Source organism: Argiope bruennichi, chromosome 1, assembly GCF_947563725.1.
Source record: "Argiope bruennichi chromosome 1, qqArgBrue1.1, whole genome shotgun sequence".
Classification (NCBI taxonomy): Eukaryota; Metazoa; Arthropoda; class Arachnida; order Araneae; family Araneidae; genus Argiope; species Argiope bruennichi.
In genome coordinates this window covers 29,858,782-29,886,648 of record NC_079151.1, presented here as the reverse complement: position 1 = coordinate 29,886,648, position 27,867 = coordinate 29,858,782, and the positions used below count along the sequence as shown (strand labels likewise).

The 27,867-nt window shown below is 28.1% G+C and overlaps 2 protein-coding genes across 2 annotated transcripts in view; both read right to left on the bottom strand.

The window, feature by feature from the left end:
- LOC129965824 (spindle assembly abnormal protein 6 homolog) overlaps window positions 1-13,331 on the bottom strand; it is a 32,336-nt gene extending 19,005 nt beyond the window's left edge. Inside the window, exons 1-7 of the mRNA XM_056080040.1 lie at window positions 13,070-13,331; window positions 11,001-11,061; window positions 9,864-9,943; window positions 7,483-7,587; window positions 5,479-5,653; window positions 4,270-4,467; window positions 2,152-2,268 (exon numbers count right to left, since the gene is read on the bottom strand). Of these exons, the coding sequence (XP_055936015.1) occupies window positions 2,152-2,268; window positions 4,270-4,467; window positions 5,479-5,653; window positions 7,483-7,587; window positions 9,864-9,943; window positions 11,001-11,061; window positions 13,070-13,155 (822 nt within the window). The 5' untranslated portion in view covers window positions 13,156-13,331. The remainder of the gene's footprint in view (window positions 1-2,151; window positions 2,269-4,269; window positions 4,468-5,478; window positions 5,654-7,482; window positions 7,588-9,863; window positions 9,944-11,000; window positions 11,062-13,069) is intronic.
- A 2,211-nt stretch (window positions 13,332-15,542) lies between these two features.
- LOC129972178 (UNC93-like protein) lies at window positions 15,543-26,056 on the bottom strand. Its single transcript, XM_056086211.1, has 5 exons — window positions 26,015-26,056; window positions 22,166-23,493; window positions 20,640-20,907; window positions 17,550-17,712; window positions 15,543-15,561 (listed from the first exon to the last, which is right to left on the bottom strand). The coding sequence occupies exons 2-5, from the start codon at window positions 23,060-23,062 to the stop codon at window positions 15,543-15,545; spliced, it is 1,347 nt and encodes a 448-aa protein (XP_055942186.1). The 5' UTR covers window positions 23,063-23,493; window positions 26,015-26,056.
- Window positions 26,057-27,867: the final 1,811 nt, after the last annotated feature.

The following is a 27,867-nucleotide window of genomic DNA, read 5'->3' as shown; positions in this document are numbered from 1 at the left end:
ATGACATATTATTAAAATACATACTAACTGAAAATAAAACCGAATATATGTTAATATTAGATTTTGAAATACGTTGGCACCGTTTACTCCTAACAGCACACATCACACTAGAACAGCACACATATTTGAAGATTATATATTACATTCAAAAATCGCACAGAAGAACGGCATATGGAAATAGAAAAGGTCTTATGGTATTTACATAATTATAATGATTTTAAAAATGAATATGAAAAAGAAGAAAAGAAAATAACCAATTCAAATCTGATTAAGTATATAGTAAATTTACTTAAAATTTTTTACCCACAAACCTATTCACATTCAAAAGAATTCTATTCAGTTATCGAAGATTATGATGACACTCATGTCGATAGTGAAAAGGAATTGTCCATTGAACAAAAATTAGAATTAGCGATAAATAAGAAAATTTCAATGAACCAAATTACAATACATAAATCAATGTATCCAAACCATCTCTATATCCAAAACCATCCGATAAGAAATCGATTTATTTGAAGATGAGGGATTTAGAGGTAAATACTTCGAAAAAGTATATCGCGCATTGCTAACAGTACCACTAACTATCGTAGATGCCGAAAGAGCGTTTTCGACAGCTAGTAATTTTTGCTCAAAATTACTTTTCAGGCTTAATGACATTACAATCGATGCATTATGTTTTTTAAGATCACATTTCAAAAATTTGTATTAGTACCACAGACTGAATAGTGATATTTACAATTTTTTGTGATTTAAATAAATAAGATATTTCTTTACTTTTTTTGTGATTCTTTATATACTGTTATAATTTATAAGTTACAAATTATTTTTTGTGATATTTACCCTTTCTAATAGAACTGGCAAATAAAACAAAGAAACAGCTGCGTTTTCTTTCTTTTTCTAAAATTTCTAATACCGGTATTAAAACCGGTATCCCGGTATTAAGATCTAAAAAATACCGAATACCAGTATTGTAATTTTGGTTCGGTATTGCAATCCCTAATCACATTCAGAGATCTAACAAGTTTCTTACACCTTACTTAATATTATCACAAACTACACAAATGCCCTGGGCAAATGCTACATTATAAAGAAACATTTGCATTAATTATGTAAAATCTTATTAAATTATAAAAATTTTATTAAATTAGAAAAAAGATGTTTAACTATCATTCCCAAAACAATATGCATCCCTTTAAATTGCTTTTTTTTATTTAAATTATTTTGGTGTTTTAATTAACTATCAGACGAAGGAAACTGCTTTTTTTAATTTTTCCCCCTTAAAAAGAAATATATCTGGAAATTCATATTTTTAAAAAATTCTCTTGCTTTTAATTATCAATTAGTGAATTATCAAACTAATTATAAACAAATTAAACAAATCATTTTGATACAAACAGACAGGAATTAGCCAATAAAAAGAAAAAAAAAACAATATGATTTGCAAGGTTATATAATAACAATAAATAAAAGAAAAAAATAAGACAATCAAATTCAATGTGAAACAAAACTTTCGGCGAGTGCATGGACAAAACTATGGAATTGTCATCTAATGATGGATTATGCATTTTGCAACACTAATCAATGTAAGGCCTCTTAGATTGGTCAATTTTATTATGTATATTGCATATAAAAAAGACCACAAAAAATTAACCATAATTATTAAGCAATGATTTCTTTACTTACAAATGAAAAGTATTTTATTATGATATATGTAAATAATAAAGTTCAAACAAATATAACATTAAAACTTAAATGAAAAGTTCATATTTCAAAATATTACCAATTAGTTCTTAATTATACTTTAACTTAAAGGATAGAGATTTTAATAATTTAATGTAAGAACAAGTTGTAGTTCAAATATTTCATAAATGAGAGAATTTGTGTTTCTTACAAATTTATTTAATAATTATTATAACAATAGCTTTTAACTGGCCAACCAGCAGCACCATTCAATCCAATGCAACTAGGCTGCTACTTAGTAGAAAATTTGCCATGTTTATTATTAAATTCCACTACCAAACAATGCAATGAATATATAGTTCATTTCTTAAAAAATGTTTATAGGAATATTAATAAACTAGATAAATAATTTTTTACAAAGTATTAATTTGAAACAGTTTAACTGAATGCAAATTTAAGAAGAAGTAGTACCTTATTAAGAGTAGAAAGACAAGTAACTCGTGCCTCCAATCTTTGAGTCTCTTTACGAAAATTATCTTCCTGCTCTTTCCTTTCTTTTTCTAGCCTGGATTCTACTTCTTTTTGTTTCTAGGCAAGATAATTCTTCATTATAAAATAGCTACACAATGATTTAATTTTGGAATTAGAGACAAAAAATTATAATAATAAATTTTGGCAAATAAAATTATCAAAATGTAAACATTTTATTTTCAATTCTTAAATATTTTAAAATTATTTGAGAATTACACTAATTTAACAAGGGTTTATATTTTATAATTAATAAATTAGAATAAAAAATTATATATAATGGAACAATAAATCAATTTTTTTCAAATTTACTGGAAAATGCATCATTTGTTGATCTATTAAAGGAAATTTCAAAATAACTCTGATCTAATAAATATATAAATCAATGAGTTACCAATGCACATAATGGCTGTCAAAGAAATTGAACGATACGACTCTATGCTTCAAGAAAAATCAAGAAGTCTCATCACTTTATTCATTATAAAGCCTTATTTTTGCTTTACTACTCATGATTCTGAACCAATTTAGCTAAAAACACCTCATGTAAATTCTGTTGGGGTTTTGTTTCTTTTCCCTCCCCATTTCTTTCTCAAAATATTGTTAATATTTTATCTTTACAGGTCAATGTATCTATTTATCACTTTCATAATGCATAACCATTTGTTAAGTTTATTTCAATCCTGCTTAGGTTAGAGGTTAAGAACTTCAAGTTCAGATACTCTGTGACCCTCCTATAAATCAAACCAATGCACATATTTTAAAAATTGTATTTTTTTTTTCAGAATTTTTTTTTTATATATATAAAATCTTTAATATGGTTTTTATTTGCTATAAAAAAGTTTTCATCTAACATAGCTATGTAAAATTTTAATCTGTTTTTATTTTTTTTTAAATGAATTTTTTTTTCAAACAAATTAAAAGTTTACAGTTAAAATGGTTTACACAAAGTACAAATGTTTGTTTAGTTAATTTACTTTTGTGTTTCAACTTCATTTCTAATATTTTTCCATTATTATTCATTTAATAATTTGTATCAAAACAACATAAACATTTTTTTTTTTGTATTTAAAAAGGATTATATAAATAAAAAAAATTTAAGACAAAGAAATCTTATTTATTTCTGCAATTAAATTAGAAGAAAATTTTCTGTTTCATCGTTATAGAAAAACAAGATTTATATTTATATTCTTGTAAATTCTTATTCTTATGCTTATATTTATATGCAATATATAAATTTGTTAAATAAATCTAAGGAAATTCCACAGTTTCATAATTCATTAAAATTATAGTTAAAGAAAAATAGAGAAAGAAATACATTTATTAAAAAATTAAAGATACCTATATCATATCAGATACTTTAAACAATAATTGTTTAATAAGACCTTTTTCTATAATAGATTATTTATATGAAATATAAAAGAGCTATTTCAGCCTTATTTTAATTTGTAACCAAGTCTGCTCAGTAACATTTAACTAAAGAAAAAAAATCCACTGAATAATTTTACAACATAAATGTTTTTTTAAGAAATAAAAATATTTATTTTTAGTCACAATAATTGGATTAAAATTGTAATAAAAAATAGGAAACATATCAAATTTGTAAATTAACTAATAGAAGAAATATGGAACACCATTTTACAAAGGGGATTTTGATGAAGAAGTATGCAGTGTTTTCTTCACTATTTAAGTCATTGCCAGATCATTCTATTTGCTTATTCTTTTCAATTGCAAGCAATATGGCAACCACATTACACTATATCAATTTACAGCCTATGGTAACAATATCACATGAGGAAATAAAAATAAAACAGGAAAGCAAAACTATCTATTAGTTTAATACAAGGGAAGAAAAATAATATTTCATGAACATAAAACATTAATTACTTTGTTCAACATCAATACAAAGGTTGTTTTCAATTTTTTTTTTCCCCACTAGAAGGAAAAAGTAACTTCTAGTGCAATATTTGTATTTTTTATAAGAAACAAATAAGAAAAGTAATAGAAAAAATTAAGTGTAACACAAAATTTGTAATTTATTCGTAAAGATTGAAATACACTTACATGGAGAAATTTATCCTTTTCCTCCTGCAGTTCTCTGGCATGCTTGCTGTCCATCATGGACAACTCAACACTCAGTTGTTTCCGCACCATCTCAAGTTCTTGTACTTTCTGGTCAAGAGCCACTCGACTACTGGATACATGATCATTATAATCTTGATTTAATTGATTCAATTTGGTGTGAAGTTGATAATTTTCATCCTGAAATGATGCAAGTTTACACACCTTAAAATCCACATTATATCTTATTAATGTAAAAAACTTGTATAGTATACCATAGAAATATTAACAAATATTTATGTTGGAAAATAAAGCCAAAAAATGCAATTGTTCTCATTAGTTTTTTTAAAAAAAAGTCATGGTTTAAAATGCTATATTAGAGAAAAGCTTAGTTCTTCTTTACATATTCGAAATTTCTCATGGATTAATATCAGGAAAAATACAAATTTACAAATTTGGTTAATAGAAGACACAACTAAAAGTATTGCAAACAAGCATCATTTAATACTTCTTATCCATCTAAGAAATACAGAAGGTTAATACAATAAAGTTATTCATAGAGACCACATTTTTTTTATACCTGCCAAGAATGCAAATGCTAATTTTTACCTCCTTTTTCATTTTTAAAATTATGTTAATTTGTTTGGAACAAATAAACGATAATATAAAATATACTTGTTTTTAATAATTAGTTACAAAGTAAGATTAATAATTAAAAACAAGTATATTTAAGTTATCTAGGATTAATTCAGTAGCAATCTGAAACCAATTGTAATTAAATTAGGGGAGGGGGAGCCAGCTTCCTTTGTAGTTTCCCCATTTGAAATGCCCACAGTTATTTAATTATAAAATTTTAATTTAATTTTTTTTAAGGATTAATAATTTTAATCCTTTCTGCAGCAACCAAAGCTTTAGGTCCTGTAATTGTTTAAAAACAATTTTAGTAAATGCAGATAGTGAGAAAATATTCAGCATGTACTATTTAAATATCTGACTTCCAAAAATCCAAACAGGATAAAAATTATTTTGAAATTTTACATACAATATATATATATATATTTGGGAGCAAAGAATTGCCTAGCTCACACACAATAATAAAGATTTATATGCAAAACATGTGTTTCATACTATAAATTTCAAAATACAATGAAATTCTAACAAACACATTTTAGTTAATCATCTAATAGAAATAAAATATGTTTCCAGATTTACCTTAAGGTTTTTAAAGCAAGTAGCCAAATACTGCTTTACAGTAGAATCAGTAGCTGGAACAAATTTCAGAGACAAATGTGTCAAGTGTTTGAATGGATTTGTTTCCACAATGTCTAGCTGAGAAGATGATGCAAAATGCCCGGCTTTATCACTCATATGAAACATCAATAAAAATCTAAAAATAAAGAACAAGAAAAAGCTATTGTGAGGTTTTAAATCATTTTAAAAATAAGAAAACAGAATCTTTTAAACCAGAAAAGAAAATTTAAAATTCCAAAATGCCTAAAAGGTATTACTAAGAATTATGATATATTTTGAATATGCAGGTACATTGAGGTAACAAAAGTCATGGGGCGGCAGGGACAAGATACAAATATACTGACAGCAGTGATATCATGTATAAAATGCATAAATAGGCAGTGCTTTCGCAAGGCTTTCATTTATATTCAAGCGATTCATGTAAAAAGGTTTCTGACATGATTATGGCCACACAATGGGTGCAGAATGATAGTTGCAGCTGGATGCATGGAGCATTCCATTTTAAAAATCATTAGGGAATTCATCATTCTGAAATGCACAGTGTAAAGAGTGTGTCAAGAATATCACATTTCAGCCAGTACCTAATACTATGCAGAATGCAGTGGCCGACTACCTGCACTTAATGGCTGAGACCAACAACATGTACATGGAATTGTCAGTGTTAACAAATAGGCCTGAAATAACCACAGGAATCAATGAGGGACGTACAGAAGATGAGTCCATTCGGACAGTGCAGCAAAATTCGGCTTTAATGGGCTATGGCAGCAAAAGACTGATTTGAGTGCCTTTATTAACAGTACAATATTAACTGCAATGCCTCTCCAGGCTTTGTTACCATATTGGTAGGTCCTAGACAATTAAAAAACCGAGGCTTGATCTGATGAGTCACAATTCCAGTTGGTAAAAGTAGAGTATATACTGATCATAGGGTTTGAGTGCAACTCAGAACTATGAAGCCATGGACCCAAGTTGTCAACATGGCATTAATTATGCAAGCCTGTGGTGGCTCCATAATGCTGTAGGTTTTTTTTTGCAAGTAACAGACTGTGTGAATGGCTTAAATAACAAAGGACTTATTATAGATTAGAAATAAGCCAGTTTGTAATTTTGACAAATTGATAACCAACTGTGAAAGGTTATGTAAAAACAATGCACATGGCATCATAGTAACATAAATACAACAGCATATGGTGACTAACATCTTACCCTACGAGCTGGTTCCCTGTTTACATTTTATAAGACAAACAAAAGAAAGTGGCATTTCTCTTTATGATACAAAAGAAAAATGTGAATATTTCACTAATATAACTTACTAAATAGAAAAATTGATAATGATAGCTGAATGGAAAATTTTTTAGCATATATTCCATTCAGCATTGTTTTCTCTTATTTATAAAGAACTTTCCAATACATTCATGTGTATTTTTATGATCTAATGTTTTAAAAAAATAATAATTTACAGTTAATGAAAATATTAATTAAATATAAGAAATAATTATAAATTCAAAACTTGTTAATATAACTTAGATTCAACTTACTCTAATAGTGCAAATGAAAATGTGCAATTTCAACATAAATAGAAAAAAAAATATAAACCAATAAAGTTTAAGAACTAAAATAAAAATCATAAATTTATCAGAACTGTAATGTATGCATTGGATTTCATTTTAAAAAAATGCAAACAATAAATCAATATTTCAAACAGCAAAGAAATTACAATTTTAGCAATTCAAAATGCACAATGGATTTCAATATTACATTAACAAACTACACTTTACATGTTACCATTTTATTATGGGTTGTCTTTATTCTTTTTTCAAAGAGAAAATATTAACTAAATACAGATTCCTAACTTTTAAAACTATCAGTTGTAAAAAGTAAAATATAAACATGATATTTCATTTTTCAAATAAAAAAAATATTTAAAAATATCAGCAAAAAAAAAAAAAAAAAAAAATCCCATACTTTGGTTGAGGCTTGTTTTCTTCAGCAAGGCATACTTCAATTAAATCAATAAATTTCTGTGGAAAAGCTGAAAAATCAACTAATAAACCCTGGCTTGTTTTCAACCTAAAAATATTATCAAATATTTTAATAATTTTTTTAAAAAAATATCCTTTAAAAAATGAACAAACAAAAAAATAATAGCAATTTTATTAAATTTTTAAAAATTATTACCATTTAAAAGTAATTTTTCAGCAGAAATTCAAATCAATGTAAATTATTTAAACTAATGCTTCCAGCCATTAAAAAATATTAACAAGAGGAGGGCATGAGATTGAAAATTGAGTTTGTGATGGGATTTAGTATAATGGTAGTAAATATTTAGAATGTTCGCTCACAAAAATATTAAAACTAAATAACCAATTAATTTCCAGATAATGGTCCTCAAACTCTCTACATAGCTTATATACTAGTAATATGTCATATTACCGAGGTTAAATTAGTATAGTGGATAAGACACTGGCGAAGCATTCAGAAAACCCAATTTTAGGATTTTTGATTGTGTCTATTTTTTTTCTAATTTATTTCAAATTAATTTAACAATTTTAAAAAATTTTAATTAATATGTTTTTCATCTTTTTATGCAAAAATAAATATTTATTCTCCTAACTTATGGATTATAATTTCATTTTTTTTTAATTATTATAAGTATGAATGCATTTTTTAAAATATTCAGAATTATTTAACATTTTAAAGATGGCTTCAATTGATATGATACTAATATTTATATAGAAAAATAAATGTACTTTCTCTTAATACCTGAATTATAATTTTCGAAAAAATGTTAAGATATGAATGTTTTTCTTTTAAAAATTTATTTAAATAAAATTACAGAGTTTTAATTAATATGCAACTCTTTTATCAATAACAAAATGTTTTAAAAATAAATCTCCCTCAGAAATAAATATTCATCCACTTAATACTTGAATTATAATTTTTATTTTAAAGCAGGAAAAATAATTACATATATAATTTAAATGATGATAATTGTTAATCAAATTAATGACATTATAAAAATATTTCATTATTTTTTTATTATATACAAGAAACAGAATGGTAGCTATCATAAAAACATTTCTAATAAGATAGATATATTTTGACATCTTGCAAAATTCATAAATAATGATTATCTACAAGAGAAACCTTAAGGAATCAATAAAAAACAAATTTCATATACCTTCATAAAATATTTGTCTTTCTTCAGAAAATCGGGCTACACACAAAGCATATCGTATGTTACTGAAAATTTTGAACCATCTGCCTATACAATTCCATACTTAACACCTTTTTTTTATTTTTTATTTTCAATTATTAGCATTTAAAATGTTTGCCGATATAATTTTATTTATTTCAGATGCTCTCTTTAATTCCCGATAAAAATACAACCTTGTTGAGTTATTATAAATAATTGATCATTATTAAAATCAAAAAATTTAAAATTATGAATGATTTTAAGATAAAAAAGAATTATTTTGAAATATTTTTATAGTTAAAATTATTTTTTATTATTATAACATTTAAAAATTAAAAATATAGTCATAATTAAAGAACAATGTACATGAATAAAATTATTTTTCTTTTAAAAAATAAGTTATAACTTATGTATTAAAGGGAATGCTTTTTTTTCCCAAATGAAAATGTGTATCATATTAATTGAAACCTTCTTTAAATTGTTAATTTAAGTAATTCTGAATATTTAAAAAATGCATTCATACTTATAATTATTTTTCTTCTAAAAATTAAATTATAATCCATGAATTAGGAGAACAAATATTTATTTTTGCATAAAAAAATTGAAAAACATATTAATCAACACTGTTTGTAAATTGTTAAATTAATCTGAAGTAAATTAGAAAAAATAATTAAGAAAAAGCAAAAATTGCTAGGCCAGAATTGAACTTGGGTCTTCTGAATGCTATGCAAGTTCCTTATATACTGTATGTCTTGCACCTTGGCAACAGCAATACATTATTAGTATATAAGTTATGCAGAAAGTTTGAGAGTAATTTTCTCGAAATTGATTGGTTATTGCACTTTAATATTTTCGTGTGTGAGCATTATACTAATTCCCATCCCGAACTGAATTTTCAACCTTGTGCCCTCTCCCTATAAGCATAGTATTATTTACATAAGATTTATATTAAGCTTTTTAAGATCTACACCACATTGCATTTCTTAATAAAAGTCACCAAAACTTCATCAATACCCTGTAATTGTAACATGTACCTAATATAATAATCAGTTTTAGTCCTGTAATGTATTATTGTTATAAAATATATTAGCTGGATACTCTGAAATTATAAAAATAATCAACATGAAGAAATACAAATGAGAATACTAACATTTGAAAATCTTCCTCTGACAATTGTAGATGGTACAGGAAAAAAGGATCATTATTGTCTGTTAAAGTAATCAAAAGTTCCTAAAAATGAATATAAATAAAACTGATTAGAGAAATTTGTTCAAACATTACAGATTAAAACAACAAATTCAGAAAATCACAGAGAAAAACTTTATGAAAACATAAAGAATATGAGTGCAAAATATAAAAAGAAGATTTACTTTTGAGGTTTTTTCCCCCCTATCTTAATAATATTTTGATTAATATTTTAAAGTGGGGAGGAGACTTCTCATTTTAGAACATAAACATTTATTTAAAAAAAATCTAAAAATAACTTTTGAAAGGAAAATATTTTAAACAAATTATACGCTTTTTCCTGAGCAAAAGTTAAGAAAATAAATTATTTTTTACCAAAAAAATACAAAACAAAAATATAATAAATGCAATTTTTTTAGTAAAATCAAAAATGTACTTTCCAAACTAAAATTATCTTTTTAAAAACCTTTCATCATTTATACATTGCAATATTCTAGGTGAAATTAATAATCTAATTCTAATTCCTAAGTAATATAACAAAAGCATTATTACTTCATGACAATATATGGGACACTATATAGTGCATTATGAAAAAATATGGGAATTTATGAGCAATCTCATCACTGTTGAGGAGTATAACAATGTCTTTTTAATTTCTTTGAGCTACAGTAAAAATTCCATAAATTTAAATTATTTTGTTATAGATGCCAAATTCCATTAAACAAAATGAAAGTTAATGCTATACAAATAAAATAATTCTTAAAAATATTTATTAATATATTATCTAGGATTGTTCCATAATAAAAAACTTTCTACGAGTTTTTCTAAATTGAAATTTTGAATTGTAATCAAGAAAATAAATTTACTTATTATATTCAAAGAATTGTGAACATGAAAAGTGATTTTAAATCAGCATAAAAAATGATTCAGCAATAAGTGAATGCTATAGACAGTATCTAGTGAAAATGTTTATCTTCCGACACCCTGTGATCTTGCAAATCTTTCATTGAATTGATAACATTAAACAAGAATAACACAGGGAACTTCATTGTTATATCCAGCTAAATGAAGCTGAATAATATAAAAACAAAATATTTAATACCTGTCTGTGCAAAGAACTTGGTGCCTCTTGCCATTCAACTGTTAAAAGCAATCTAGAAGTTCTAAAATAGAAAAGAAATTTTTGATTTTAAACTCTAGACTAGTATTAAAATAATGTATACAATATACTAATAATATAATTTTGCATTTTTTTAAATAAAAATTAAGCAAATACGCATACGTGAATGCAAAAAATAAATACGAAAATTATTTTTTAAGTAATTTATTAACATTAATTAAAATGTTAGTTGTTTAATTAAAATGATTTGTCCAAATAAAAAAATGTAGATATAGGTAATTTTTTTAGTTCCTTATTTAATTACTTAAAATTCCTTTAAAAAAAGGACAACAGTAATGATACAAATAATAATTTATATTTTAAAAAATAATTTTAAAAATTCATTAGTTTTTAGTTTTTGAAAAATTCCAGAGGCATTCTGAATCAAATATTCAGAAATAGTACATTTGTTATTCAAATAAATTATATAGAGATATCAGAAATATTATAAAACAAATAGTCAATAAAGAAAATGTGATATATATTTAAAATGATTGTGAAATTATAAAAATTGGAACTTGTGGATATTAATGATCCAGTGAATTTTATCGTCAAGCAAATGAAAAAATATTGTCAAGGTTGCCTTATGTGTAATAGGTCTTTTATATCCACAAAATATACGAAAATATCATTAAGAGAAGTTACTAACATCAAACTTTGTTTTGATGATTTAATACTAAAATGTGTCCAAATATATGCATTGTATATAATGGAGCTTGGTAATCTTGGCCTAATCTGAAAATAGGGAAATGAACAGGGGATCATAAATATCCAGAAGTACAGAAATAATAATAGAAGTTATTAATATTTCCATTAATTAAAATATATTTAATCAATTTAATAATAAAATGTGTCCAAATATATTAATTATGTATACATTTGAAGTTCAGAAGGTTTTAAAAAGCTATTTTTCATAACATAATATATATGATTATATGATTTTGTGAGTTGAATAGCTTTTAATTATATAGAATGAATGAATATACTAATTAAAAATGTGCCACAGACAATTAATATTTAACAAGTATATATTCATCCAAAAAATGTTTATTTGCTTAAGATATAAAATTTTACTATTTTAAATCAGAAATTTAATACTTAGACAGTTAAAAGAATTTGCAATAAAAATTATAGAAAAAAGTCTGAGAAAGTTTCCTAATCCTGTCAACAAACTCTTGCAAGCAATTAAAAAAAATAACAGTGTTGAAAAAGCAGTGGTAAAGTACAATTAAATCTTTTATCTCTGAATAGCCCAAGGTTTTTAATTGGGATCATTTTAAATACATTTAAGAAAATTATTGGTATATATTTCTTTCGTAACGAGAGCATTTTAAAAATATTAACAGGCATTAAATAGAAGTGATTTTATTGAAGAAATGTGAAAGCCAAGCTAAGATCATAAAATAACTAAAAAATAATTTTTAAAAAATCAAGATACCAGAGCTGCAGAAAGTTTTACTGAACCATCGATTAATTCAATAAAAATAAAGTGGTTTTTACTTTCCAATCTGATGTTTAGCAAAGAGTTATTTTATTGGTCCCATTTTCTGCACTCTTTCTTCATTACAAGTGCTGTTGTTGTACATTGAATATTCGAACAAAAAAGCAAAAGATAGAAAATGAGAAAGCTTTTCCAACAACAACAAAAAAATCGACAATTCTACAGCCTTAACGGATGAAATGCTATGGAATATGTTAAAAGAAAATATAGTAGACAAATTATTAGCAAGAATAGTATTTGCATTTTAGATTCGTTTTTATGAAATAGGAAAACACAAAGAAAAATGTCAAAAAACTACCAATGGAATATATATTTGAATCATAAAAGAACGAAAATAGTTTTATAAAATATTCATTAAGAACTAAATGACTGTAAAATAGACAGTGAGGATACTAATGTTGCCCACAGGCAAACACTTCAACATTAAAAAAATACTATTTCTTCGATAATGAACCCTAAGAAAAGTATGTCAATGAAAAATAAAACTTCAATAAATTATAATAAAAATTACCGGCATTGTATGGAACTTCCATCTTTGACAGTGACACAAACTGACTTTGAAAACAGTTTCTCTTTTTCGGAATTAGTAGGCAACATAATTTGGATTAAATATGTCTTCTTCAATATAATATTTCGAACATAAACTAATCATATTAATTATAAAGATATAGCAAAGATATAGCTACATAGCAATTATTTCAAAAATCTTATTAATAATAATCATCAACATGTACACAATGTTTACATTTTCCAACCAAAATAGCGCGCTTCTTTTTCCCCATTGGTTACAAGTAAAGAATGAAAGTTGTAGTAGTATGGAAATTTTCCATAGCAACATAGAGTAACACGATTACTGATAATATTCTGTCTGCACGGAAGCATGTTGCATGTGAGAGCGTTAGAGATGCATATTATTTATTATTTTATATTAGTTTTTAACTACAATTTTTACAGTTATTTTATGTACCTGTACCAAGTAATCTCTATTTCAATCAAACTTTGAATTTTCAAGAATTTTTGTCAAATTAATATATTAAAGTATTTGAAATATATATATCACTTTTATGGGGGAAACATCGTTATAGTTCAATATACTATCGATAGAGGGCGCTATAAAATTTCTATGAGCTGATTGATTATGAGAGATAACAGATTCGAAATATAACAGAAATAATAATTGGCCAGTTGTAATAGCACTGATCCTACTTCAGACTTTTTTCGGTCAATTACACATCAACAGCTTTCTTTCATTTCAACAATTATAAACATTCGTCTTCCTTCCCCTCCCACACCTTTATGAATGTGTCTCCTTTTTCTTTCACTCGTCAACTGGTAGAACTGGTGCATTAAAAAGGATGCATGTCCTTCAAAGGATGCCGATGCTCTGAAACTCAAAAATATTTTTGTAGCATCTAAATTGAGAAATTGTTTTAGCATGATTATTTTTATTTATCACACAAAAAGTGAGGGTGATAACACGAGGGTTTTTTTTTTTTTTTTCCTTTTTAATTCATTTTAGAGGTCGGAACTCTCTTGTTTTTCGGAAGACATTCATATGATGGTAAGATTCACAACACTTTCTCTGAGCCACCTGAGCATCAATTCTTATATACAGGAAACTAAATTGTTTCTTCTCTTTACATGAAACCTATTAGCAAAATATTAGTTTTTAATACTGCGATTTTCTGTCTTTATTTCTCAAAGATGATTGATACTATTAACAGAATCCAATATATATTAATTTCGATTCTTTTGTAATCTAATTCAGAGGATTCAAGTATTTATTTCCTCTTTGAATTGTTTGAGAATTCACCCTTAATCTTATTACTTTTGTGTAAAGAAATGTTTATTAATGATTCCATGGACATTGGTTAGTTTAATGGTAAAACAATTTAAATTAATATAATAAGGTGTTTAAGATTTTCTTTTTTATTTACACTAGGAGGACAAGTTGTTTCGCCAGTAATAATGTTCGCTCTTCTTTTAAGATAATGTTTTCAAGCATAAAATTAGGGAAGACATCAAAGTCAAATTCTTTCAAAAACCTTATACTATTCTGTTAATTCTGTATATAGCAGTCCTAATAAAATCAAGTTCCATGACATCATGAGGTTATTAAAAACGTAACTATCCTGTTAATCCTTCTTCTATGTTTCTCGATACAGTTACTTAATTATTTTATTCTTCATATAAATTACGTTGATTTTAAACAGAATCCTTCTTCCTTAGCTTTGAAAAATTGAAGAAAATCCCGCGATATTTGATAGAGCACTGAAAATGGTGTGAATTTCCGTTCAACAATGGAATTATTTAAAAATATTCAAAAGACATTTAAAAGTTGCCAATTCAGAAAAAAATTTGCATTACAATTAATTTGATCACTAAAAAGACATTCTTTAATCTTCTTTTAATGATGCAAAAACAGTTTTATGAACTAGTATTCTGAGGAGTTATTGAGCGAAAACAACAAAATTTCTCTTTGTCTTTATGTAACTAAAATTTCAACAACAACAAAAAAAAACTCTAAGTTATATACTTTCATTTTAATAACACATATGTGCACTTCCACATACCTATGATAAATCTGATCGCTCTAAATCAAATGGCCTGTCCTTTACTGCTCTGACACATACACATACAAACACATATTCTCTTTTACGTGTAGTAAAAATTACATTCCACTTGTTATACTTTTAATTCCCTATTTAAATAGCACTGAAATAACTTTTTATTAACTTATGATGAAAACCGCCCATTACTCACCTGATCAATAGTTAATATCGATACCAATTTGAATTGTTACTCTTCATTTAAAATTAATGGTTAAAACATTTCATTCCTAAATATTGTCAGAAGTTTTTCAACAATTACTGTGACTATTGCAAGTCATGACATTATTTTTCAGACTTAAAACAGATTAAAAATTATCCCGATGAGCAATTTGCCATTAAGGAATCATGAAACATTATTGTATGAGCAAGAACTTATTCAAATAAGTAGATTCTGAAAATAGAAATTGGCAAAAATTACTGATGAAATAGAAATTTCCAAAAATTACAGATGATGCAAATATTATCAAAAATTTTGCCAATAAGAAATCGAGAAAAAGTACGTTATATTTTATATTTTACATCTCGACAAAAATATCCTTCCCTTTAAAGTTATTATTTATTTTAAAAGTTATGTCCCATACAATTTGTAAAGGAAACATGTTAGAATCCGACGTGCATAGAAGTGATTGTTGTTTTTATCTCTGCTATTTCTTGGCGATAATAATATATTCCCAGAGACGGCCATAGTAGCAGTAGGACATCATTTTGATTTTAAAAAAAAAAGTCAATTATTTACTCTGGTTTAAAAAAAATGTGTACTGCACAGATCCTCCTTTTCACCCACATTTTAAAAGTTGGAGGGGAGCAGGGAGAGAAAAAATAACGAACGCAAAAAAGAAAAAGTGGGAAGTAAAAATTCCTTCGATATCTATTATTTTAAAAAATGAGAGCAAACTTCTTCCTTGTTTTATTTTCAGTTTAATTTATCTGTACAGAATTTTTAACTTTTTCAATTAATAATGAGAAAATGAATTTGAATTTTAAAAATTTAAGTAGGAAGTTAATCTAGTTAGTACATAAAATCAGGATATGAAAAATGTGTACGAATTTCTTTCAAAATTAGTTGCACTTTTTTTTTTTTCTAAAATTTTGAGAACTTTGATCTAAGGAAAGGGGATTGGGATATATCTTTCTTAAATTCATAATAGTTTGGCGCCTCTTGTTATGGTACCGAGACTAGGGATGATGAATATTTTCAGAGCGGTTATTACGTAACCAATATCAAAAAGTCACAAATACAAGTGATCAATACTTTTCAAAGAGGGGTGTGATTCAAATCCTTGATACGATCTTATTGGTGATATTTCGATTACAGGTTTTGGATCACGATAGAAAGTAACAATCAATACGATATCACTGAAATTTGCCGGAGCGGTGACTTCACTGTAAAGTAACAATCGATACGATCTGTCCAATGGAAGCTCTCGAAAGAAATCTGTGATTGGATTGAAAAGTGAACGGACCGGTTATTGGAATTATCGTATCGTATCATTGAATTGCATATCACTGAAATTTATCGGAGCGGTGATTTCACCGGAAAGTGCGAGGCTTCACTGGAAAGTGCGAAGTCACCGCTCCACTTTACGGGAGTGACCGATATTCGTATTTGATGATGCACTATTCCATACAGATCATTTTTAATTGCTCGTCACATGATTGACTTTGATTACATGTACTCTGTTTACTGCTGGCGCCATCTATTGGTAGAATATAGGACTAAAGCAAACATTTTAAAGAAATGACATATATTTTTAACTCATCTTTTCCAGAAAATTGTTCACTCTAATAAATAAATTAAATAAATAGTTTTGAGAAAAAAAATAAAATTTAAGAAGTAAGCTGAAACAGATAAATTAATTCAATCACACATTAATTAAATTAGTAAATTAAGTATTAATTACAATTAATAAATTTTATATTTAATATTAAGTAATAATTTTTAATTAATAATATGATTGAAATAACAGATATTTGGAACGCATATTTAAAAATAACAAAAGCAATATTATTTGTTATTCAAAAAATCGTGGATTATGCATCTCTAACCGAGACCACGTACACTACCTGCTATACCTCAAATAAGCTACTCAGCTGAGCCAAGAGTAAACTATACTTTGGCGTGAGGCCCTTTAAGAGCAGAGCCAAAATAGGAGGATGAGAATGTATGTATAGAAATAACTGCATCAACAATTGCTTATGAAAGGATCGACTTAATAACTCACAATTCTTTTTATTAAAAAAAATGACAGAAAAACAGAGGAAATTATGTGCATTTAATGAGATGAATTTAGTACAAAAATCATGCAGCACTTGTACATTTATTTAATTGAATTCTTTCGCTTGTTTCTTAAGCTATAACTTCTTTCAACAAGTAAATACCCAAGGAGTCCTGTACAAGAAAATGCAAGGACAATGTATATTTTCACAGAAACGCAAAAGAAATCATTGTATATGAAAGGCACGGCCCATCCAATCGAAGTGTACAAATTGCAACTCGAAAAGGCCGTTTCTTCATCACCTTCAAAGAGAATACCATAAAAAGCTGAAATGAATTAAGAAATTTTTAGAATCATTTATGGCTGTAAAGGTATTCATACATTTTTTTGGTTTGTTTTCTTTTAAAAAGGAAAAAAATACATCTTCTTTAAAAGAGGTTTGATTTTGAATTCATCATAAGAAATTCCACTTGATTTAAAATAATATAATTTTTAAAAATATTAGAATTATTCAAAAGTTCGTTAAGATAACATTTGCTGTAAAATTCTACAGAGTTTTACTGGAAATAAATTCTGAATTAATTTTATTATATTATTCAACTACTGGCTTATTTTGTATATGCTCAATTATAACTGGGTAATCGTTTAACAGCCGTAACTAAATTCATCGCTAAAAAAATTTTCTATTTCCGGAGCAGTCGCAGGATAAATGCTAAACCTTTTTGAGTCGCACATAATTTAATTTGATAAACAAAATTTTTCTAAAGTTTTTTTGTTTTTTTTTTAGAAAGTAATGTCAAAAAGATGAAAATGAGTGAAGAATTTGTAAGGGAAGTTATATCTTCGAATAGTATTTTTGTTTAATAAAATTCAAATTTCACATTTCTCCTGGAACTTTATTTTCCCAGGCAACTTTTTTAACAGTTAAAAGTCCTGACAAGCTTATAGCATCAATGAAATTTCATCAAAATCCTTATTTTGAAGTAAATGTTTATAAATAAAATCCTTATTTTACCTTGAGATGATTCGTCAGATTCTTCATTGGAAAATCAAATTTAGGTGCTTGTTTTTTCTGCTTCCGGGGTAAATAACCACAAATTCCGAACCGTTTCCAACCATCTTCAAGCATTTTGGTATCTTATGTACAATGGAGTTTGGCTATTTTGGCTTACAATCGCCAAGTAAACCAAGGAATGCGAACATCTTAGCGAAATTCTGACGTCTTATTTATAATGGAGATTAATAATCATGACATAACCTGAAAAACGCCAAATAATCTAGAAAGGAATGAAGGGGAGGCTCTCTCCTTAACTCTGAAATTTTAAACAAAAAAATACTTATGATCAAATTGAATCCAGAATCATACGAGAAAAAAATGTGGGGCGGGTAACGGAAAGTCACGACAGAACTCCTATTCTACAATAGAACAAGTGAGCTTACGTCTTTTTTTTTCTTTCCATAATCGGTTAGAGATCTATGTTTCACCATGAAACCAAACATTTTACTTACCTTTTCCAAACGTTTCTTTTCATTTATGTCGAGAAACGAATTGTAAATCCAAAATTGATAAGGACTGTAATAAGTCCATATGCTATTATTTAAAATAAGTAGTATTTTTATACTTCTAAAGTTAGTGATATTTTAAATATTTATTGTAATTTCTACATTCGGACTCATCTGAAGTATTTTGTCTCAGATTTTGGGTTCTTGTTGGTTTCTAGTGGAGTAAGAAGAGTGCAAGAAGGCTATTATACCTTAGACTACCAACTATATTCATATGACCCACAAAATAAAATTTAAAAATCAGTAGAATTTCGCCATTTTTAAAATTCATTGAATATTGTACTGCTTAGTCAAACCTTAATAGAAGCCAAGGAGAAAAGAAACTTTATGCATAATGTCTCATATTTCATTTTGCAAGCAATGCTTTGCATCTTACCACATAAGTTATTTTATAAACATTTTGTGTAAACAATCCTAAAAAAATTATTGTTATACATTGTAGTGAATGCCTATCATACGGAACTGGCGCGCTGCCCATCATCCGGGTATTGAAACGCGCGATGCTTTTCAAAAGCTATTTTTTCTTTTTCTTCAGAACTCTCTCGCATTCGCCTCGGTGAAGCGTAGTCAAAATCAATTGTTTAATTTCTTTAAGTTTAAAAGTACATAAAATTATTTTTCTAACATATCGCAATAATTGGAGTCAAACACAACTACCCGCAACCCTAATTACGACAACATATTTTTTCTTTCTTAGTTAGAATATTAGTGGGACCAAATGATCTCAGCTAATAGTAGTAGTGGGACGCATTGTCCCACGCTCTAAATTTCTCCCCGCCCCGCACAATACATTGATCATCGAGTTTCACCAAGTTAAACAGAGTCCATTCATTTTTCGTTTAAAAAACATCTCAGTTTTTAAAAGGCTCTCAAAATAAAATAAAAAATAATGCTAATAAACAAATGCTGAAAAACTATTGTATGAAAAAACGTGTGGCTTCATGACGAAATCAAATCTAAGATAAAGCTTAAAGTTGCTGTTGTTTCGTACGGCACTTGCCATGGACAAGCCCACTGTTACGAAGAGAGCGATTTTAAGCCGGCGGGGGAGCGTCTCTTGTTTTCATTGTAGCGCCATCTAGGGCCAAGAGAACGACTTAGCTACACACACGTCACAACCCTTTTTACGGGGCGGACTTGATTCACGCATTTCACTCCCTCATCCACAGATAGTAATTTAGGCTGGAATCAGAGAACGATCACCCCTGGTCCAGTACCCCCAGTAGTATTGCTCTCGACATGGAGGACTTTGTGACCACGACAGACTTATACGCGCGTCAGCCACCAAACACGCGGGGAATCTTCGGTTCGAAGTCGCAACCCAAGGGCCGCGAATCCAACGCTTTACCAACCAGGCTATCCCGGCCCTAAAGTTTAAAGTTATCATTATCAATATAAAAGCTTCACATCTACTGCAACCAAAGTTATAGATGCATATATGGATTCCATTTATCCTATATGGGTAAATGTAGGCTCTGCGTATATATATAGCGTAGTTAATTCTTCATGTACTAACATGTGTACTAATTTTGTTCGATTCGTCATCGAAATCATCCATCATTCGAATCCAAATTCATGCAAAAGTTCATATTTCTTTTCACCTTCATGATACAATTGGCTAATTAATTGATCATTATTTAATAATAACTATAAGATAAAAAAAGTATGCGATATTGAATTTTTAATCCACCTTTAGTTTGTGAGTTGAATATGCCTGCGATCATACCGAAGATGCCACCTTGTATGTAAAATATGTATGGCTGCTGTGCGTTTGGGTTCCAGAAATAGAGGAAGACCAGGTTTGCAATGGTGATGATATGGCACAGAACCATAACGAATCTTCTCCCGGCGTATTTGATTACCACGCCAGAAAACAAAGATGACAAAGCAGATGTGATTCCATAGATGATGGTGATCAATCCGATGTGGGATATACTCCAGGCACATGCAATATAAGACTGAAAATAAAAGCGCAGATATACTGATATAAAATGAGGCTATTTCTATCAATGCATAAAAATTAAGGATTGGAAACATTTAGAAGCACATAACCATGGAAATTGCGAAACCTACTTGTAGCAACATCAGAACAAACCTCATTTCAGTAGAACTGTGGTATTTATGTAAATTTTAAACATAAGATATCACAAATCACATAGAATCTTACATCTGGTTACTGATCTTAAGTCTATGCTCATGAAAATACCAACCATGAGAAGTGATATTAAAGTCATAGTGAGAAATCAATGGGAGAAGTCTTTCCAAAACTTTCTCAATATTCTCTAATAAAGGTGTTATCTCAGAGAACGCTTCGCATAGCATTGACATACTATAGTTACGTTTAACGTTACTATTGTACGCCAATTACGTTACGTTACTAGGTCCATCGATATCAGATAGCCAAATTTAGACTTTAACATTTACTTGTATTAGATATCATGCAAGTTGAAATTACGAAAGTTTGGCTAATAGTAAGTGCCTTTTTGTTACATGGTATCATATTCTCTAACGTTTTCTTTAATTGTAAAATCTGATATATATATGTAAAAAACAGACAACTTTGGAAGTTACCATAGAAACAGAGTGGTTAATAAGAATTCTACTATCCCCGAAAATGAATAATAGTGCCTTAAGATATAGAAAAATTTATATAATACGCTTCGGCAGTTTGCACAAATTGTACAAAAAGAAAGAAAAAAAAAACTCCATTATGAAGCATTTTTTTAATTCTTTTTCTTCATGGAGCATTTATTCTTTTGTTTAATTATTTGTTTTAAAATTTAATTACAGAAATTACCTCTTTTGTTACCTCTTTTATTAGAATAAATTAAATTCGAATCAATGATTGTATGACTATTTTGTAAACCCATCAAATTACTTTCTCAGGTATTAAGTATTTACGAAATTATTAGCAGGTTTTTTCCCTTAAGAAAATCATAGATGTTTTATTTATAAAAAAAACCAGAAATTATTTGAATTTAAAAAATTCGAATCTATAAGTAAAAAATAGACAACCTTTGCAATACATCATCATGAAATGCACATAAAAGATTTGAGCTTTTTCATTTAGCTAGTCTTAATAAATAATCTTAATAATAATAAGAAGAAGAATAATAGCTTAATAGAATAATATAATCTTAATAGATTAATAATAATATAATCTTAATAACCAGTCTTAGGTGGTAATCATGCGGTTAAAAAGTTAAAAAAAATTACCTTTGTAAAATCAGCCATGTAAAATCCCCTACAAAGTGAAGCGCCTATGGTAAACGGTATCAGAAGAAGCTGGTTTTTCTTCTTAATGTACTTAATAGTTGCAAAGAGATGGTGCCATGAGAATTTCGCACTTCGTGTCCTTTTAGCAATTCGGTCCAAAAACAGCAAAACTAACAACGGAGCTATAATACCACATGTTATACATACACCAATTAATAAATGTCGTGTACCATCCGGCACATCAGCTATGATGTTATTAGAATCTTCTTCATTTGCACTACAAAAGCTTGCTCCACATGAATAATTTGAAGTGCTATTGATATACTCTTTGTCACCTGTTTTGAGAACATAATAACTGATTAAACTACTGAAGACAGTTGCACAATGATATACCATACCATGAAAGCCGAAAAAGAGTGCCTTAGTTGAATCAGCATAAGACTGGTATTTCGCTGTCTCTTGACTGTCATTAATTTTCTCGGAAATAGTATCTACAAACATTTCTTCGTTTCTTTCTTTGGCATCATTTTCTTTGTCTTTAGAAATTACCGAATCATTAAACAGTTTCAAGTTATTGTCCTTGTTGTTCCTCTTTGTTTCTGTATTCTTTACCTTCGGAAATAATTTATTTTCAGAAAGACTATTCTCATATCTGCAATCAGTAAGTCTAATAGATGAGGTATCTAGATGGTGCATGGTACTGCTTCGGTTTGAATCCGGACTGTTATCTTTTTCCTTCAGTAGATCAGATGCTGAGAGCTGTTCTATTTTATGTCCATCTGATTCAAACGTAGCGGCCTGTTTATTAATACCAACATTTTCATAATTTGGTTCGGCATGTACATTTGAATTTTTTCCTATCATTCTTAAGTTTACAAAACAAGACAGAAGATTCATTAAAATATGTGCCCTGCGATGCCCAAAGCAAAGAATTACCTAAGCCTCTAAAAATGGTGGCTGGTAGCAAGGTAATCCATGTCGGGTAAAAATTGGAGGCAATGAAAGGCAAACACGACGTAATACCCAAGAGCAGAGAATACTTCGAGCCCATTTTCTTGACAATAAAACTGGAAAACAACAGTGATGTTAATCCATAACTGACGAAGGTTACAGCCATAGAAATGGTTCCTATTCCTTCTTCTTTATTCATTGTAGTCTGTAGCATAATGAGTCCTTCATCACCAGTTTTAAGAAACAAAAATGATAATGATATCATAATCAAGTTTTTAATTATTCTTAATTTACTGAGAACTCTTGTAGGATCTGACCTATAAATACTTTGGAACATTTTTCTTTTTTGAGATGAGAGGGAGGGCGAACCAGAAAAGCTGTAAATAAATGACATGGGAAACATTCTAAATGAAAATTGTATTAATAAGGTACATTTTCTGAATAATTTGAAAACAAGAAAAAGATTTTTGTTTCGACCAACATAAGACAACGCAGAGTAAAGTTGTTAAGTAATGAAAATGGTAAAATAAAATATTTTAAAATTAGTTTAAAGAAAATGCGAATGCCTCCACTGTTTTGAGCACAACGGTAATACAAAACGGACCAGAATTAGAAGTTTATAATGAAGAAATTTTCTGAAAAAATTTGAAGCAAATATTAAGTTTCCTTTCTATTCGTTCAAAGTTTTTATAACCCTTTTTTTTTTCTCAATTAAACTAATTTTTTTTATCGAATACATATGCATTAACTAGTTTATCATTATTTATGCTATTATGTAACTTTAATGAACCTTCTTTAGAGCTTACAGTACAATGAAAAAAGTCCGACTTTAATTTGTTTTATTCTGTTGTAGTATTTTTTTTTTTTCGATTTTTACCTCTAAAAAAACTTTTAGATGTAAGGGACGCGCTAGGATAGAACCTGGGACCTTTTGGTTAGCAGTCCAGTAACAATCCGATTATGCCAAAACAGCTGTTCGGGTAGAAGCGCTGTTAAAACTGGCTTATATGCTATTCACCACAGTACTCTCCCTCCAGTGAGTCGAAGGGGAGACGAACGATATGGCGTTGAGTGGTGATGTAATATTAGTAGTAGCTGTCGTTTTAATGGGTCTGTACCCAGTTTGAATAACGCCAAGCGTTATGGCGAGCGCGTTGGGTGATAATGCGCCAAGTGTGTCTGGCGACTTAGAGTTGCTGCGTCAAGTGAGTCTGACGACTTTGCTGCGCCAAGTGAGTCTGACGACTTTGCTGCGCCAAGTGAGTCTGACGACTTTTAGTTGTGGGTGGCGCCACAACAGCTGTACGAAGGTTGAAGGTTCAGCGTCCGAGGTCACCAATTTAGCTGTAAGGGACGCTCTAGGATAGAACCTGGGACCTTTTGGTTAGCAGTCCAGTAACAATCCGATTATGCCAACACAGTTGTTCGGGTAGCTATGTTTTTACATTTTAATTTATAGCGAATAAAAATTTTAAAATTTTACATTTTTATTAAAAGTTAGCAAACAATAATTAATGTACTTGGATAAATTTCTTGTACAATATAAGAATGATATAATAAAGATTTTATATGGTTTTGAGATAAGGGCTTAAAATAAAAAATAACGGAGATTTAAGTTTCTAAAATTAAATATCCAAGCATGTTAATGTTTTAAACATGACTCTTTAATTATTATTTAATTTTAAAAACATCGCCTTTGGCGACCAGTTAGTTCGTCAAGAATACTTCTTTTATTTAATTGCAGTTAATTCGCCCTGATATAACTTCATATCCTTGATTCTCCCAAATTATCAGGTAATCAAATCAGTGTTATTTTAAATGTTCTTTCATAGATATGCTCTGTTTATTGTGTTCATAAACCTTTCTAATGGAGACAAACCCCATGACACCATAACGCTATTAAAAATAGTAATAAATACCTTTTCTAAATTTCGCAACTTTATAACTTAACTTTTTTAATCGTTTTGTAAGCTGTACAGTTATTAAACAGAAGCCCGCTTATAACAATGGAAGGAAATCACGTGATTTAATATTTAGTGAAACAAGAAACATATTTGACTTTTAGGTAATATATTATTGGAAATTAAGCAATATTTTTAATTTAATTAATTTTAAAAAAATTTTATTGATATAATTTTTTTAAAAAATCGCACGATTGTTACATTGGTATAGTTAAAAACATTTTTTTAAATTTTGAAATAGTGTAGAAATTATTTCTGAGCAATAATATTCTAGGAATTTATTGCGGAAAAAAGCCAAAATTTAGTTTCATTTTTAATTAATTAAAATTCTAATTACAGTTTCAAAAAAATTGCTTTGAGGTACATATTCCTACTTTTAAAAGTATATATGTACAAATTTAGTAGCTGTAAGTCAAGCATTCTTGTTGAACACAAACACACACAGACACACACACATACAATATTTATTATTTGAAAAGATTGAGACGTGTTCTAAATTGCCTAGCTGTGATAAAGTGTGCACAAAAAATGTATTTAATACCATTTTGAATAACGTTAAAAATATTGCTCTAACATATATTTAAAAATATTGGGTTTTTATATAAATGCATGCTCTGTAGGTATTGAGGGGAAACTTTAAAATTTCAATTAATTTTTAATTTAAAATCTGATTTAAATTTTGAAAAACTTTTTATAGTTAACACTTATTATCCAAAAAATAACCACGTGCCAAATTTGGTAGTTTTATGTTGGACATTTAATAAAGCTTCTTGCATGACGTTTTTCATTACGCTTGCCGTAATTTACAAATAACATGTCAGCCTCTTTTTCATGTTTAAAATTATTGTAGAATTGTTCATTTGTAATTAATTTGTATGCTTTACCACAGAGCTTTACAGAAATAGAAACAAAGCTAATTCAAATTCTCAAAACCTACCGCTTAAGAGACTGCAGAACTGGCGACAAGCAGATGAATCAGCAACAATCTATCTCTCCGCCAGGCTTGTAACCTTTGGTCCAGCTCTGGAATAGATTTTGAAGTACGGAAGTGCTTAATTTATTTTCTTCTTTCTTAAGTCATCTGATTCTTGATTTATGTTTGAGCGGTGTTTTAATTTGGCTCTCACTTTCTTTTAAAGTTTTATGTAAATGAACAGGTGTGAATATTTTTCACTCGTACGAAGCTTTTTCATGATCAACTATTCAAAATGAGTTTTTTTTTTTTTGGGGGGGGGGAGAGGACGAAGAGTGATGGGAAAAGGGGGGAGAAGGGGAAAATTCACTTAAATTTCCAGGCTACGTGCAGTCGAAAAGTGCCATAACAGAGATTTTAAAATCAAATTTGGGTGAGATTAAAAAACCTGCAGTGCCAACGTAATCGATAGTTAGAGCAATCTTCTCTACGAGAAACATAATACCCCATTCATCATTAAAGAAAATTGTGTCATCTTTTCGTATTCCAAAAGATTAGAAATTTATACAGTACAAAAATATTTACATAGTTAATGGATAAACTTTGCAATTAAATTAAAGCAAGGACCATCAATTATTAAATATCTAATGGAGTGGTGATTAAGGTATAAGAAAATACATAACATTTTTTGGGGGGCTTCAGTGATTAAGTAGAAAAGAGGATTAGATGAAGATATTTATGTATTTTTAGAAAATATATTAATTTATGTGAATAAAACTGTTATGGATGTCTTAAACAACAATTTAAAAAATAAATTTGCATGTAAATATTCAGTTTTATATTAAATTTAATCAGTTTTAAATTAAAATTCCGTTTGAATCCTAGAATTTTTTTATGCATTTAGAAACTAATTAAAATGTTTTCAAGATATATACATCAAGAAATATATTGCAACTGAGGTAAAAAATACATTACCTTAAAGGCTGTTTTCTCATTAAAAAATGAAGAGTTACTTTCAATATACCTTTTATTATACAAATTATTTCCAATAAGTAATTTAATGTAAGCATATCCTTTTAGTGAACATCTCCTTTCTTTTTTATTATCTGAGATGAAGAATTCAATTTTTTAATAAATATAAGAATGAAAGATGAATTTTCGTATTTTTTAGGGGGAAAAGTGTCTGTAAGATCCACATTTTATTCAAGAATTTGAAGTTTAGTTTAGTTATATTAACGTCCTGTTTGAAGCAACACTAGGGCTATTTTGGGACGGACGTCGCAATTTTGAACCACGGTCAGATGACGAGGATGACACCTGAGCTGACACCCCCTCTCCACACCACGCCAGCAGGAGGACGTTTTGTCATGACGGATTTAACGTGCGACAGACCCCCTTACACGACGGTTCTTCGGTGGAATCGGGTCACGAACCTGAAACCCTCCGGTTCCGAAGCGAAGACCTTACCACCAGGCCACCGCGGCCCTCAAGAATATGAAACAATTAATGCAATTAATGCTTAAATATTCACTTTAACTCGTTAACATGTAGTTATTTTAATTTATATTAGAATTATGAATAATAAAAAAAAATCTCGATTATATCTTAGATATTTCAAACAGTCATTATTCCTAGCCCTTTTTTAATCAATTTTTAAAAAGAAATACTAACTCATTAACTTCAACAGATGCAAAAACCTGGACACAATTTAATTTTATTTATGCTTAAAAATTTATTTGTAACTTTTATATATTTTCTTTATTCCTTTTCATTTCTTTTGTATTTTTCAATTACTTTCTTGATCCTTTTCGTAATATCAAGTTTATCAAGAAAGAAATAAGGCGTAATCAGCTAGTTTAATAGTTGCTTATTAAATT

Bases quoted from the DNA above. Each gene is read 5' to 3' on its own strand.
- LOC129972178 (XM_056086211.1), bottom strand. From the start codon at position 23,062: ATGAATCTTCTGTCTTGTTTTGTAAACTTAAGAATGATAGGAAAAAAT. The intron at 20,908-22,165 runs GTAATTTTTTTT...TTTTATTTTCAG, and splicing joins ACATGGCTGATTTTACAAAG to TCTTATATTGCATGTGCCTG. The intron at 17,713-20,639 runs GTGGATTAAAAA...AATTCATTTCAG, and splicing joins ATTCAACTCACAAACTAAAG to CTTTTTATGGTATTCTCTTT.